At 35.7% G+C, this 13,408-nt stretch overlaps 1 protein-coding gene across 11 annotated transcripts in view; it reads left to right on the forward strand.

Moving 5' to 3' along the window:
* The window catches only part of UBR1 (ubiquitin protein ligase E3 component n-recognin 1), a 67,562-nt gene that overhangs the window by 14,880 nt on the left and 39,274 nt on the right, over positions 1 to 13,408 (forward strand). For 8 of the 11 annotated variants that reach the window (XM_080617808.1, XM_080617812.1, XM_080617813.1 and 5 more), the window contains 7 exons: positions 1,001 to 1,111; positions 6,646 to 6,776; positions 8,157 to 8,298; positions 9,725 to 9,787; positions 9,954 to 10,077; positions 12,597 to 12,704; positions 13,153 to 13,241. In XM_080617808.1, coding sequence (XP_080473934.1) covers positions 1,001 to 1,111; positions 6,646 to 6,776; positions 8,157 to 8,298; positions 9,725 to 9,787; positions 9,954 to 10,077; positions 12,597 to 12,704; positions 13,153 to 13,241 — 768 coding nt within the window. The remainder of the gene's footprint in view (positions 1 to 1,000; positions 1,112 to 6,645; positions 6,777 to 8,156; positions 8,299 to 9,724; positions 9,788 to 9,953; positions 10,078 to 12,596; positions 12,705 to 13,152; positions 13,242 to 13,408) is intronic. The other 3 variants (XM_080617814.1, XM_080617811.1, XM_080617810.1) reach the window with 1 other exon arrangement.

Genomic DNA, 13,408 nt, shown 5'->3' on the forward strand with positions numbered 1-13,408 from the left:
TCAAAGACTTACAAACCTACTTAGATAATGCAAATATAATTTCTATTTACAGATGCATGCACACAATTTACAGAGAGGCAAGATGAAAACCAGGGAAAATAGGCAATAATGATTAGAGAGGAGTTTGGCATCACAGCTGGGCTGAGAAGCTGTTGTCCTTTCCCTGTTTTTCAGTAACTTCAGGCAAAATATCACCCATGGAAATAGTCAGATGGTAGCAGGTTTCCTGCATTTCCATTTTAAAGGTGCAATGTAAAGAATACAGATTGTACTCTTTAGAGATTCATCGAATAATTTAGGTTGGAAAAGACCTAGAGAGGTCAGCTGGTCCAACCACTTGCTCAAACCATGTCTAAATAGATCAGGTTATTTTAAAACGTTTCAAGTAAATAGCAACGTTGAGTGTCTTTTTATTGGATCACATAGTGTTTTTATAATTTTTTCAGGATTGGGAATTCAGAGTAAGGTAAGGAATTATTTTTGCCACAATGAAGGGTCAAAATTTGTACTTTTCTGGAAGTGTAATGCAAAGTTTAAGTGGCAAGAAGTTATTTAAATGCTGATTATAAATTTTTTTTTCTTTTGGCTAGAAGTGGAGGTACTACAAAATGTTTAACATACATATCCTTGTTTAGATTATTTTCAAAAAAAAAAACATTAAGTACTTTTGCTATAATTTTGCTAATAACAGCAGAAATTATTTTGCCGTTCATGAAGCACTTATCAGTCATGGGCTATTTCACCTACTTTCTAGTTAAATTTGGTTTAGATCTACATATTTTACAGTGGCAACTGTATGTCCTCCTTTTTTTCTGCTAAAAAGTTTGTGTCTCCCCTTTTCCCCAAGTCTTTTTATCTAAAAAGTCCATTTGCTATATGGTGCCTCTTGTATTTCTTAAGTAGGTATATATGCTTCTGTTTGGCTTAAATAATGTACATTTATATTTTTCTCTTGTTTCTTATGTGAGTATTTTGTGACTTCAGTACATGCTTCTTACAGATGCATAGCTCCACTGGAGGTGGATTTTGTGACTGTGGGGATACAGAGGCATGGAAGGCTGGACCGCTGTGTACTAAACATGAGCCTAGAGCATCAGGTTCTGCAAAAGAAGTAAGAATATTGTTTAAAGGCAGTAAATATTATTAATACTGCCTTCTTTAAAAAACCTGCTTATTCCTGTATAGGAAAGTATGTATATTGTGTAATTCATGTGGCAGATCCAATTGAGTTAAATAAGGATTTCCTTGGTTGAGGTGTGTGTTCAATATAAATTGAATATCCTTTGTCTCCAAACAAAAGGCAAAACCAATAGAACAGTTCCATCTACCTGTCTGGTGCATTTCTGTCTTTGATTCAGAATTAAAATTAGTCTCTTGCTCTTTTCTTTGCTATGTGTATTACTCAGTTCTTATTTACAAGTAATTGTTTTTCCAGGGTTAGTGTTTAGATATAATTGATTTTGGTAATATTTTCTGTTTTCCACATTATTGTTATTGAACAATGTTTTTTTATTAGTTGCTTCTGGTATGTGATCTGTCCCTATGACTGAAACAAGTCCCTGTGCTTAAAACTAAACAGTAACCTCTTATGCTGTGATGTCTCATGCTTATTATACCTCATAAAGCAGCACACTAATGAGAAATATGCCATTTATAAGTAGTTCTCAGCATGTGGGCAGATTGGTTGCTTCAGGTACATTTATTTTTTTTTTAAGAGTCCTACTTCCTGAAATAATCAGGACAGAAAGCCTCTTAGCATTTGTCATTGCAAATAGGCCCCTAATTCCACCCAGGTTTGTTGCAAAAGTAGCGTTCTATTTGATCTGGTGAAAAATCAAATGGAAAAGGAATAAAGAGCACTGGTCTTACAGAAAAATGAGACAAAGCTTTTCTTCACTTGTTCGACCTTCAAAAAACCATGAATCTTAATGGATTTCAGGGATAAAAATAGCTGAAGCTACAAGAATCGTCATCTGATTACCAGCTGGAGATTGTCACTGTAACGTTCACCTACTTTAGCACAGTCTATTCTGCTGAGCTGTACTTATCGCTGAGTACTGAGCTATCTGATATATGTGGCTGATACCTACATATTACTCATAATCAAAGGAGGCAGATTGTTTTTCCAATGTTAGAATACCCCAAGGTAGCTACCCCAAGATGGTTAATTTTACTTCTGTCACCATTACTACATATGTGTTTAATACTTTTTTTTCAGTGTGTTGTAGAGGTGTTTCAAGAATAAGAACCTAGCACAGTTCCTCTTTGGGAAGTATTCATTTTTGTCCTTGCATTCTGAAGGTAAATAGGACTTTTTGCAATGCTAGATTCCTGGTACTGTTTATACAGGATGTGCAGGAAGATAGAGAACTCTTGTGTCTACTAGCTTCAAAGCCACACTTAGATACTATGGAAAACTTATGCTATAAGGTACTTGATATCAGATTTCTAGCTGATCAGTGAGATGTCCTTATATCATGAAGAGAATTTAGTGATGGTCTTAAGACAAAATGTTCATGTCTCAGTTGAGAACTGAGTGTTCTTCCACAGATACCTGAATGCACGTGAACCTATGAGGCACTTAAAGAACTTTACCAAAGAGATTCTAAACAAAACAGATGGGTCTCCCTGCTTTAAAGTTTAGGTCTCTGTACAAGATCTTTGAGCAGTTGCTTCAGCACATTACTTTTGAGAATAACAGTAGGTTTTGCTTCCAACAACTCTGACCAGAGTCCTTAAAATGGTTTATGAGATGTTCACTTCCCATTGGGGAACCTGTTTCACTGCAGAGTATAGATTTTGATCTCATAGGTCTGGTATTTGCACCTGTGACAGCATATTCTGCTTTTTATCTCCCTTTCCTTTAGAACAGCCTTTTCATAAAAAATAAAATAATCAAAACCCAAATATTAGGAAAAACACCAAAACCTTTATCAATTTTACCAACAGACTGTTTCATTCTTGTTAAATTCACTGTCCAAGTCTTGTGGGCTTTTTCCAAAACTGTATTTAAACAAAGCATGAGAGGAAACTGTAAGCATTCAGAGTCCACAGTATTCTGTTTCTGTTTGGATGAAGATAAACTGCTCAGAATATTCTTCAGGCCATTAGTATCTAATGGAGATAACATTAAAGGATAGACCATATCAATAATGACAGGAGCTAAGATCTTGGTTTTAAACTTTATTGTGAACTATAATCATACCTATGATGATAAGGAAATGAGGAACCTCCCATGCTGCTTAGAGTAATATTTCTCTTCCAATCTCTAATAAAGTCTTTGGTTGGTCTGCAGTGAGTTAGTTTGACCATCATTTCTGCCATGGAGTTGTGCAATTCTAAAGCTATGTTATAACTGCTGTCACATAAACTGGAACATACTCCTACAATGAATGTTACCTGAGAGTCATGAGTGCTAGAAAACATATAATTAGACAATTATTTGGTTTTCAAGCAGAAGAGTTGCTATTATAGTAGTTTTTTGTTGCCAGTATATATAGTTATTATGCAGTCAGCTCATGTAGACTCTCTAGTAAAGAGCAGAAGTACAACCACTAGAATAACAAATGCATCAGTACATTAATATATGCTATATGTAACTATTTAACAGATTGCATTGCCTGACCATCTTCCTTTTTAATAAAAGACTTGTCTGTCAGGGATTTTTCATGATGAAGAGGCTCATGGAAGTTTGGATTACCTCACAGCTTATTCTCTGTTTTGAGAATCAAGGACATCCATAATGTAAGAATTTTCTCAGTATATAGTGCTGATTCAAGGAAATAAGTTGCAAAGTGCATTTGGACAAACATCTTGCCTATTTCTTTTCCACCACTTTTTCTGATAGTATAAGAGTTTATCACATGCTTGTCAAACAAAAGCATTCTTTTCTGGATGATCCTGACCAGTATTCCTTTAATTACTCTAAATGCAGAGCCTATATCATGCTAGGGTGTTTGTAAGCTTTCTCTGAACAGGTAGGATATGTTTACACTACATTTGCTATGCAGAATATGGTAAAATCTGCTTAGGAACTGGCTGTTATTTTTAAAAGATAGATTAAGTTTAAAGTGATATACAGAAAAACCTCTCTTTAAAAATGAGCCCTTAGTAGAGGATGAGTTTCAATCTACAACATTAAAGATAAGCACCCAATTTTTCAGCATTTCTGAGATAATACCAGGTAAGCATTAGTAAAATACAGGATCCTTACAAACATCTTAAGTAAACCTTAGTTAAAAAGAAAAAGAGTTTTACTATGAGGAGGTTTACCATTTACAAAACTTGTTGGTATATATGTAATATGGGGCTTAGAAAAGTAATCTTTCATTTTAGCATCTGCACTCCAGGCTTTTAGGAGTCATCCATTCCCTAATTGATTCCAAATTAATGTCTTCACTATGCTAGAAATATAAAAACCTTTTTGCCCAAATGTATCCTTAAAAACAGATAACTTCATGAATTTGTGTCTGAGATGAGGTAAAAATACTGCCACATTTGTTTAAAGAAAATAAAAATAAAGAATTGGTTGTTAATTATATTTAAACTTTGATATCTGAACTACTTTGTTCATTCTTCCACAGTTTTGTTTTTTGAAGCTTTACCTGAAGCTTAAATAATTACACATTTTGGGGCATGGTTCTGAGGCAATTTTATTTTTACCCTTGCAACTTACATTAGATGTATTTTAATGTCATTTTACTATGACTTCTATTAATGTGGATAGCGTTGGAGGTCACATTGCATCATTTTACTTCTCTCTACTTGTATGAGTAATTCCCACTTTTAATAGTTTATAAATCCTTTGATGTAGTTTCCTTTGATTTCTTCTACAGACTGAAGGACAGCAGCATGTCTTACTGTAAGGTTCTTGTTTGGAGTATCTCTCTGCACAGCTCTGTTTTCCTCCAGCTCTATCATATTTGCTTATTGTATGTTAATGCTTAAAAAACCCAAACTGTAAAGAAATACTGGAAAAATAAATCAGTAAATTTTCAACTTAGTTAAATTAGATTATTCTTAGCACTATAGTTTTTTTCATTCTGCTCCAAACTTTAAGGTGATGATAGCTTTGCCAGTCTGGGAAAATAGTAATTACCCCAGACATTTACATTCTTTAATACCAAGGTCTACCATGAGCTTATCCAAAATTATGTATGTACACATAGTGATATTTATGGACTGTGATTTCATTGGCACACACTTTAGATTGTATGTTTGAATCCAGATTATTCTTCTAATGCTTATAAGGTCATTAAATAGTTGTTCAGAGCTTTGAAAGCAATTGGTTATATTATGCATTTTTACTTCTTTTCCACTATGTTTTTAGCAGTTCTGTCATATGGACACAACATGATTTTATTTGGTGCTGGGGTTTGTTTTTTTTTTTGAGCAGTTTCCTTCATAAATGGATAAATGTGACTATAGTTGATTTTCCCCTCCGCCCCCCCCCCCCAAAAAAAAACCCAACAAACCCACAACCCAACATGATTCTTAGCTATATTTAACACATTGCTCTTTCTGTTCTTTTGTATTTAATGTATGCCAGATTGTGCATTGCAGAGGTGAGTGTTCTTAGTATTTTGGGACTAAAAGTCACATGTGAAAACTTTATTCTTGGAAAATATCTTTGTTTCTCATCTTCTTGCACTCTGGCAAAAACACACATATTGATATTGTAGGCAGTTAGGATGATCCTAAAATCATAGGAATCTTTGTGTAAATACTCTAGAAAATGTAAGCCTCTGTTTCTGTGTTCTATTTGTATATGAAATTATTGGATTTGGTTGCATTAACATTAATAACAACATTATGTACCGTTTATATATGCACATGCTAAAGGGAAGGTGGTACATGGAAAAGGTCATCAGGGCGTTTGGATTAAAACCTTCTTTTAACAAAATGTTGCTGCAATGTATCTCTGTCTTGTACCTGAATATTGTTTACTTCATTCTGAAATGAAGATTTGATAATAGTTTTCTTTGCTTATACCCTTATTTTCTCTCCTGCTCAAATGCTCATGGAAAGGATTAAGAATGTTATATGATGTAGACAATTCACTTAACGAGCTTTATCTGGGTGGATGGAAAATATATCAGTTCACAGGGATATTTTGAATGGTTTTTAGGTATGTGATGGGACCTCTGAAAAGATCAGAGTTAGGTTTTCTTGGAGATTAGGTTTTCTTGGATGATTCTTGGAAGTTCAAGGAGTGTCAAAATGTTTGATGTAATACCTACACAGAAGAGCAAGACATACAGAGGAAGAATTTTGGTCTGGACAACAAACTTACAATATCTTCAGGTGTACAGAAAGCTGTTAACCAGCTTTCTTAAACTTGAGTTTAAAAAAAGAAAAGAAAAGCTGAAGTTTCCCAATACATTTAATGAGACCTCTCATGGTCTATTCCTAGATAAAAACTGGATGCGTAAAAAAAAAACAAAAAACAAACAACGAACTGTTGGAATACTAATGAGAACCCTCGGGATGAAATAATTTTCAAGACAAGAAATAAGGTGAAATAAATTCACTTGAAAATCATGAGAAGACAAATTTCCTGAAACAAATACAGCAATAAGGTGTTCTGGCAACCTTTTTTTTCATTTCTAGAATTTCTTTTCCATAAGAATGTCTCCTCTTTTACAGAATTCTGAATGTCAGTTGAATGAAGAAATTATGGAAAACTCTAGGAGGGTATTTCCCTCTGTGATAAAATACATTGTAGATATGCTTATATGGGAAGAAGAGAAGGAACTGCCTCCGGAGCTCACAACTAGGTAGGAGTTGGGTGATCCTAAAACTTTCTTTTTAAGGCATTAGAAACCTTGGTAATAATTTTGCCTGTGTTATTGTTACATATATGCAAGCATAGTATTGCCCAAATCCCTTTAAACAGCATTTCTGTAGCATTTTCGACCTATGGTTAAATGGAGAAAAGCTTTTGATACTTCATGGGAAAAGTAAAGTAATGTGTGACTGTACTCTGTAAGGGGAGCTGCTCTGGAGCGAACCTCATCTGCATCAGAGTGGCAAGTCTTGGTGCAGAGTAGGGTTTCCTGAGAGAGGGAAATGCCAGGGCAGTAGAGAGACCTGCCAGTAGCTGGCAGGTCTTGTCAGAGATGCTGGTGAGGCCAGGGCATTGCCAGAGCAACCACAACCACCCCTATGCCTATAAAAAGCAGCTTAGGGAGTGCTAATGATCAGAATGTGGTGGGTCAGACAGGGCATGGTGTGGAGTTTGTGTGGCAGGGCGTGCAGGAAGGGTGTAGTCACCATACCAGCTCAAGAGGTGAGTTCAGTCGGTGGTCGTCACTCTCAGAAGGAGGTTATCTATGGTACCCACCTGGCAGAAAGCTATATCCCCTGCACTCACCTGTGGCAACCCAGACAAGGCTCCCACAAAAACACACAGCCATCCAGGTCTCAGGCAGCATAGAGTGCTAGAGTCTTTCTCTGGTGACAGACGGCAGTACTGAGAACAGCTATTTGAGATGTTACCAGGTGGATGATCTGCTCTGCCTGGTGGCAGAGCCACAAGAGGAAGTAGGAAGGTTAAGGAGCATCAGGAAGTTTGTGAAAGAGATAGACAAGTGGAACCATGCTCTGCCTTCCCTGAGACAGCCCCCAGAAAAAAAAACCCCAAGATCCTGTATCCTCCCCGTGCCAGGCTGAAGGCAGTAGATTAAAGGGAAGGAGTGAATGGAGGCAAATCCACATTTGTGGTGGCAGATGAACACTCTGCTTGCCCACCTTGCCTTCCTAGATGCCTCTCTACAACAGGACCTCTGGATGTGGAAGGACAGTCAATGATGTGGATGACAGTCCATCTATGCCAGAGGTATTGCCAAAGTCAGAAAGGCCTGCCCCTAATATCATGACTACCTCAACAAGGAAGAAAAGATGAGTTATAGGTGACTCCCTTCCAAAGGAAACAGAATAAAATCTCTTGTATTTGATGCATGGTTTCTGTGTCTTTTTCTGACATAGGTGGTGAGGGGGAGTGCCTTTAACATGAAAAATACACTTAGTTTTCTTCCATTTCTTTGTATGTGACATTTCTCTCAAGCTATCAAGTGAGCTGTTGCTTGTATTGGATAGGACACTATTTACAATTTTATTTTTATTTGCATGATGATCTGTTGTTTTTTTTTTCCCAGTAGAGAGAAAGTAGACAGCTACTACTGTGTCCTTTTTAATGATGAACATCATTCTTACGATCATGTCATCTATAGCCTGCAAAGGGCACTTGGCTGCGAACGCAGTGAAGCCCAGTTGCATACTACTGCCATAGATAAAGAGGTTAGTGCATTTTGGATATGGGAGACTGTCACTCTTTAATCATTAAGAAGTGCTACTATAGTCTCTTGGTTGTAGAATCTTTGTTGGGATGCTGGAGCTTGAGGTGAGAGAAATGTTGCAGAGTAACTTAATCGGCACTTGCTTCAAGAAACTTTTTAAGCTATTAAGTTTTTTTTATTTTTTGAGGACAGAACTCCAGTTTTCTTGAGAAAGGGAAAAGCTGATTTATCTGAAGTTGCTCTGTTCATGTTTGGCGTAATTTTTTTGCCCTTTTTTTTCATGACTGAGATTAACATTTTATTTGTCTGAAAAATACACAATTCAGCGTATGCGTATTCAGTTACATTTCATTAGAAATGTACCTAACATTTTGCAAGAGTTAGTTCTTATTCTGGCTCAGACTTAATTTAAAAATCTTAAAACTTCAAATTAAGCAAATGAAACCAGGAAGAATCCATGAAGGAATATGGGTGAAGCTGACAATTTTACTACTTCGTTTTTCACAATAATGTCCCATGTAAAGACCTTACACCAGTAATGTAATTATATTTTCTACTGGGGGGGAAAGCATGATCAGTGTTTGAATCATCTTAATTGCAACCATGGTTTTTTCACTTCATGGAAGTACAAAACTTACGTGTTTTTGTATAGTTGTATATGTATTTGTTGTGTGTGTATATAACATAAAAAGTGTGTATAACATAAAAATTATGCTAGAACCCCTTTTTAATCTGTAAAAACTGTGTTTTCGTTTTTGTTTCTCTTTGTTCAGTAATGAAAGTGTAGTTTTATTTAGTTAGCAGTGTCAGAACTTAGAGTAACTTTTCAATGTTTCCATTATGAAGGTTCCTTTTGATTGAAGCCTGAATTTCAGATCCAGAGTTGACCAGACCTTTCATTTTACTAAGCATCTTCTACAGCACATAACTAGGTTATATTGGTTTAATTATAATAGCTCCACAGCATAAAGGTACTTCCTCTCTTGTGTGAAATTCTGCTGTGTGGAGAACTTGTTTTGGAAACCATGCCTCCCATTGCCTTTGAGGGGAGTTTGAAGTCTAAGTTGGACCTGTTCTTGGCTTTACTGGAAGAGCTATCAAACTCACACTTATACCCTGATATTTCATACACAGAAGAAATAGTAGGAAAGACTGTTGAAAAGCAATTCAGAATGAGTGTATTTTGTGCTAGGAAGAAAGTTGATGCGGTTTGTATTTAAAGTATTTAGCAGAAACCCCTCTCATCTGTTTTAATATATACATGAATTTTCCTTATCTAATGATTTGCTTCTGGATGTCTAAAAGCGCCATGAGTGATGTTGGTCCCTGTTTCTCTTTTGACATACAAAAAATGTAGAAAGGACCAGGCTTGTGATAGTTTGCTTTTGTTTTATATTGGTCTTATGCTCAATATTTTCTTTAAACAGGGTCGCAGGGCTGTTAAGGCAGGACGTTATGCCTCTTGTCAGGAAGCAAAACAAAAAATCAAGGTAACTTCCTAAAATATTTTCCCATCATATTTGGTATAGTTGGATATCTTCAGAAATAAAGTGTCAAACTGATTTCTTGCTTGGGAGAGGTAATGGGTGGTAAAGACAAACATGAGGATTCATGTTATCTTTATTTTATATCTACTAATATTTACCTGACTCCTAGAGGCATTCTGAAAACATTTCTCAACGGCCACTTCATGTGGAGGTTCTGCATGCTGATGTTACGGCTCACCAGAAGTTTGCCTTACGCCTGGGTTCTTGGCTGAACAAACTCATGAGTTACTCAAGTAAGCTTAGCTGATTTTTGTTACAATAATGCCGTGTTGATATTTGCATGACTTACTGTCTCAAAAATATCTTTATGATATTATAATTATTATATTATATTATGATATATATTATTATATATATTATATTATAATATATGATATTCTCTTATTAAAATACTTTCATATTCCTCCTAAAAAGTAAATAAATTAAACAGTAATATGGGTGGTTATACCCATCAGTGTGGTTATGAATAGCAGTACTTTTCTGTTCCTTCTTGCTAAGGTAGACGTCTTTCCCTGCTTGAGCTCTGTCTGTTCTTCTAGAAGTTTTATTATCCTTAGTTTCAGCATCACATGCCCTAATTACATTCAGTGATTTCTTTGCTTTCCTTAATGCTAGTGGAAGGCTGCAGAACGTACCCATCAGTGAAGCATATATCCTCTGCCTGAATTAATTTCTGCTTCAGATTTGATAGCAGTGATTAATCAACAGTGTCAGTAAAACAAGCAAACAAAAGCCTTAATTGGGAAATTTGTACAGTAGTGTTACCATAAAAGTCAGTTGGAGAAACTCTGGAAGACTCAGTTCGGAATTTTAGACAGCAGCATTTTTTATTGCAGCGCTGGGTGCACACGCAAATAGCTTCGCAAAGGGGAGCACACCCATTACTTGCCGTCAGCAGCTATATATTTAGCATACTCATGCATATTTACAGAGTTTCCAGGAACTAATTATAATATTTGCATCCTAATTAAGCCTGCACTTTCTTGCTGAGTGGGGGCCTCTAATGGTCACTGAGTGTTTACTGAATGACCTCAGTGCTTGTGTGTGCTCACAGGATCCTAGTGCTGAGTTAGCAGCTGGTATGTCCTTGTTTCTGTTTGTTCCAGTCTTGCCCTACAATGGGTGCCACTCTGCTGTCTTGAAGGCTGGCGTCCTTGGTCTCATTTACTGTCTCCTTAGTTGTTATCAGTCCCGTGATGTTCCTTCCCCAATCAGCTAAACATTCCTTTCCCTCTATGTGTTAGTAAGTTAGAACAGTTTGGTCTATTCTACTATGTTAAAGGCACCCCCACTATTGTTAGTTTAAAATTTAAGCCTACAGTAGTGTAATGTCTATTTTAAGCTTTCAAACATTGTGGTGTTTGATGCTTATGGTTGTAAGGAAGACTTCTGAATCAAATTTGGATTTCTGTTTGTCATTCCTATGTTTTGCCAAACTAAAGCCATGGTAAAATTTCTTTTCATGGTACAAATATGCATAGATCAAACTTACTGCTTGTCTTCCTTTTTGATAGGGTAAATCTGATAGTCTGCTTTAGCCACTTTTGTAGCTTGCATAATAAAGTGAATTTCTTTTTTTCCCTGAATGTTTACTTTCCAATCTTTCCCTTGAATTACTTGTACCTTTTTGTAATTCTTTACAATATCTTACAAATTTTAGCTTTCTGTTCTTTTCGCCTTTGTATTCATTTAATTAATGATCTTTTACTCTGGAGTTCCTCAGACAGTTCTTTTGATCGGTACAATTTTTTTGACCATGTGGTTTACTTCATGGTTTCCAGTGAAATTTTGATTTTTATGAGGTTACTTAAAACACCAGCTGACAGCTGATTATTCAGCTCTTGTCTCTGTGTGAGTATAGACAAGCCAGTGTCAGTGTCCCCAGCAAATCCCCTAAATTTTAGGTTTTTAAGCATTACCTTTTTATCTGATTAGATAAGACTAAAAGAGGAGTCTCCCTTGTTAGGTGTAGCATTTTGAGCTAGGAAATTGTTACAGATTAACTGATCCTTTGATATGTTTTATGAGAGCCTTAAAGAACAAAGATTGAAATCCAATTCCTGTCCTTGTTCTTCTGGATTATATATGTAGATGCCTTAAGGAGCCTGATTTTCTGTACTCAGCTGAAACATTTAGGTGGTCTGGTGATTCCTGGTTTTTTCCTGGTTTTGCTTCAAGTGGTAGAGCATGGATCAGGAGGAATTCAATACTATTTATTTCCAGGTTGTCAGGAACATGATTCATGGCACAGCAGTGTTCCAGTGGAAATTAGCAACGTAAGAGCTTATTTCTGAAAGTTAGTAACCATTGGTCATTCTGGTATGTTGATCCCCAAAACTGCTTCAGCAAGTACTGTATTTACTGATAGGTACAAGAAAACATAAAAATATGTTCTGAAGTTCTGCGAAAGAGTGACTTTCAGAGCCCAAAGCAGGACAAAGCATACACTTGCCTAGCCTGTGCATTTCTGTGCTGACATAGTGAACTCTTCTTATGGGTCTGCTTTGCAAAGCTGTCTAAATGCTTTTGATTTTAAAATACTTTATTTAATAATGCAGTGATGCAGAAAAGTATGTAAGAATATTAGTAAGAAATTAGTAAGGGGAGAGTATGTGAGTATATGTTCACTGAGAGAAAATACTGCTTTGATTTCTTGTTTTTAAAGAACAGATTTCTGTAGTTCTCATTTGGTGGCTCTTATAACTTAATTATTGAAGCGTTCTTGTACAAATGAATAGTTTTATCCCTATAGGTGACTTTCGCCAGATCTTTTGTCAAATATGTCTCAAAGAAGAAGCTGGGTCTGAAAAGCCGTGCTTCATAAGCAAGTTGATGCTATGGGATGCAAAACTTCATAAAGGTTTGTGTATCCATGTTGCTATTAACTGTAGAGGCAAATTAATTTTTCAAGCAACAAAGATGTAAAAGCAAATAAGTGCTATCCAGGTAGAGTTACATTTCTTCACAGTTTTTATATTATGTTTCTAATATAGCCTTTATTTTTGTCTGAGATGATTGATATTTTGGGTATGTATTTGCCTCTTTAATTTTTCTTGCTTTATGTATTTTGAAGAATTTTTTCACAAGGTGTAGCCTGACTATGAGTGAATTGCCGCTTACCCTGTGTTTTAAATACATACCAGTAAAGGTTAAAAATAGAAAAAAGTATTAATAGCATTGTTAATATACTTTGTAACAATTTCAAGGCTTTTAATGATTTTTAATTTAATAATCTGTTTCTCTTTTCTACAAAAATCTACATCATAGTGATATAGTAAAGTGATGTGCACTGTATTGGCTCTTCACAGGGGCAAGGAAGGTTCTTCATGAACTTATCTTTAGTAGCTTTTTCATGGAAATGGAATACAAAAAACTTTTTGCTGTGGAATTTGTGAAGGTCAGTGGTTATTTGTTTCTTATGTTATGAATATTTATTTGTAAAATTTCCCCCAAACCTGTAAAGTGTTTTAGTGTAAATAATGGATTATCAACAAGACACAACTTGTTCAGCTTTTAATTGTGTTAATTTCAATATTATTGGTTCATTTTTTATAATCATGTAGG

The sequence above is a fragment of the Psittacula echo genome (assembly GCF_963264785.1).
Source record: "Psittacula echo genome assembly, chromosome: 5".
Lineage (NCBI taxonomy): Eukaryota > Metazoa > Chordata > Aves > Psittaciformes > Psittacidae > Psittacula > Psittacula echo.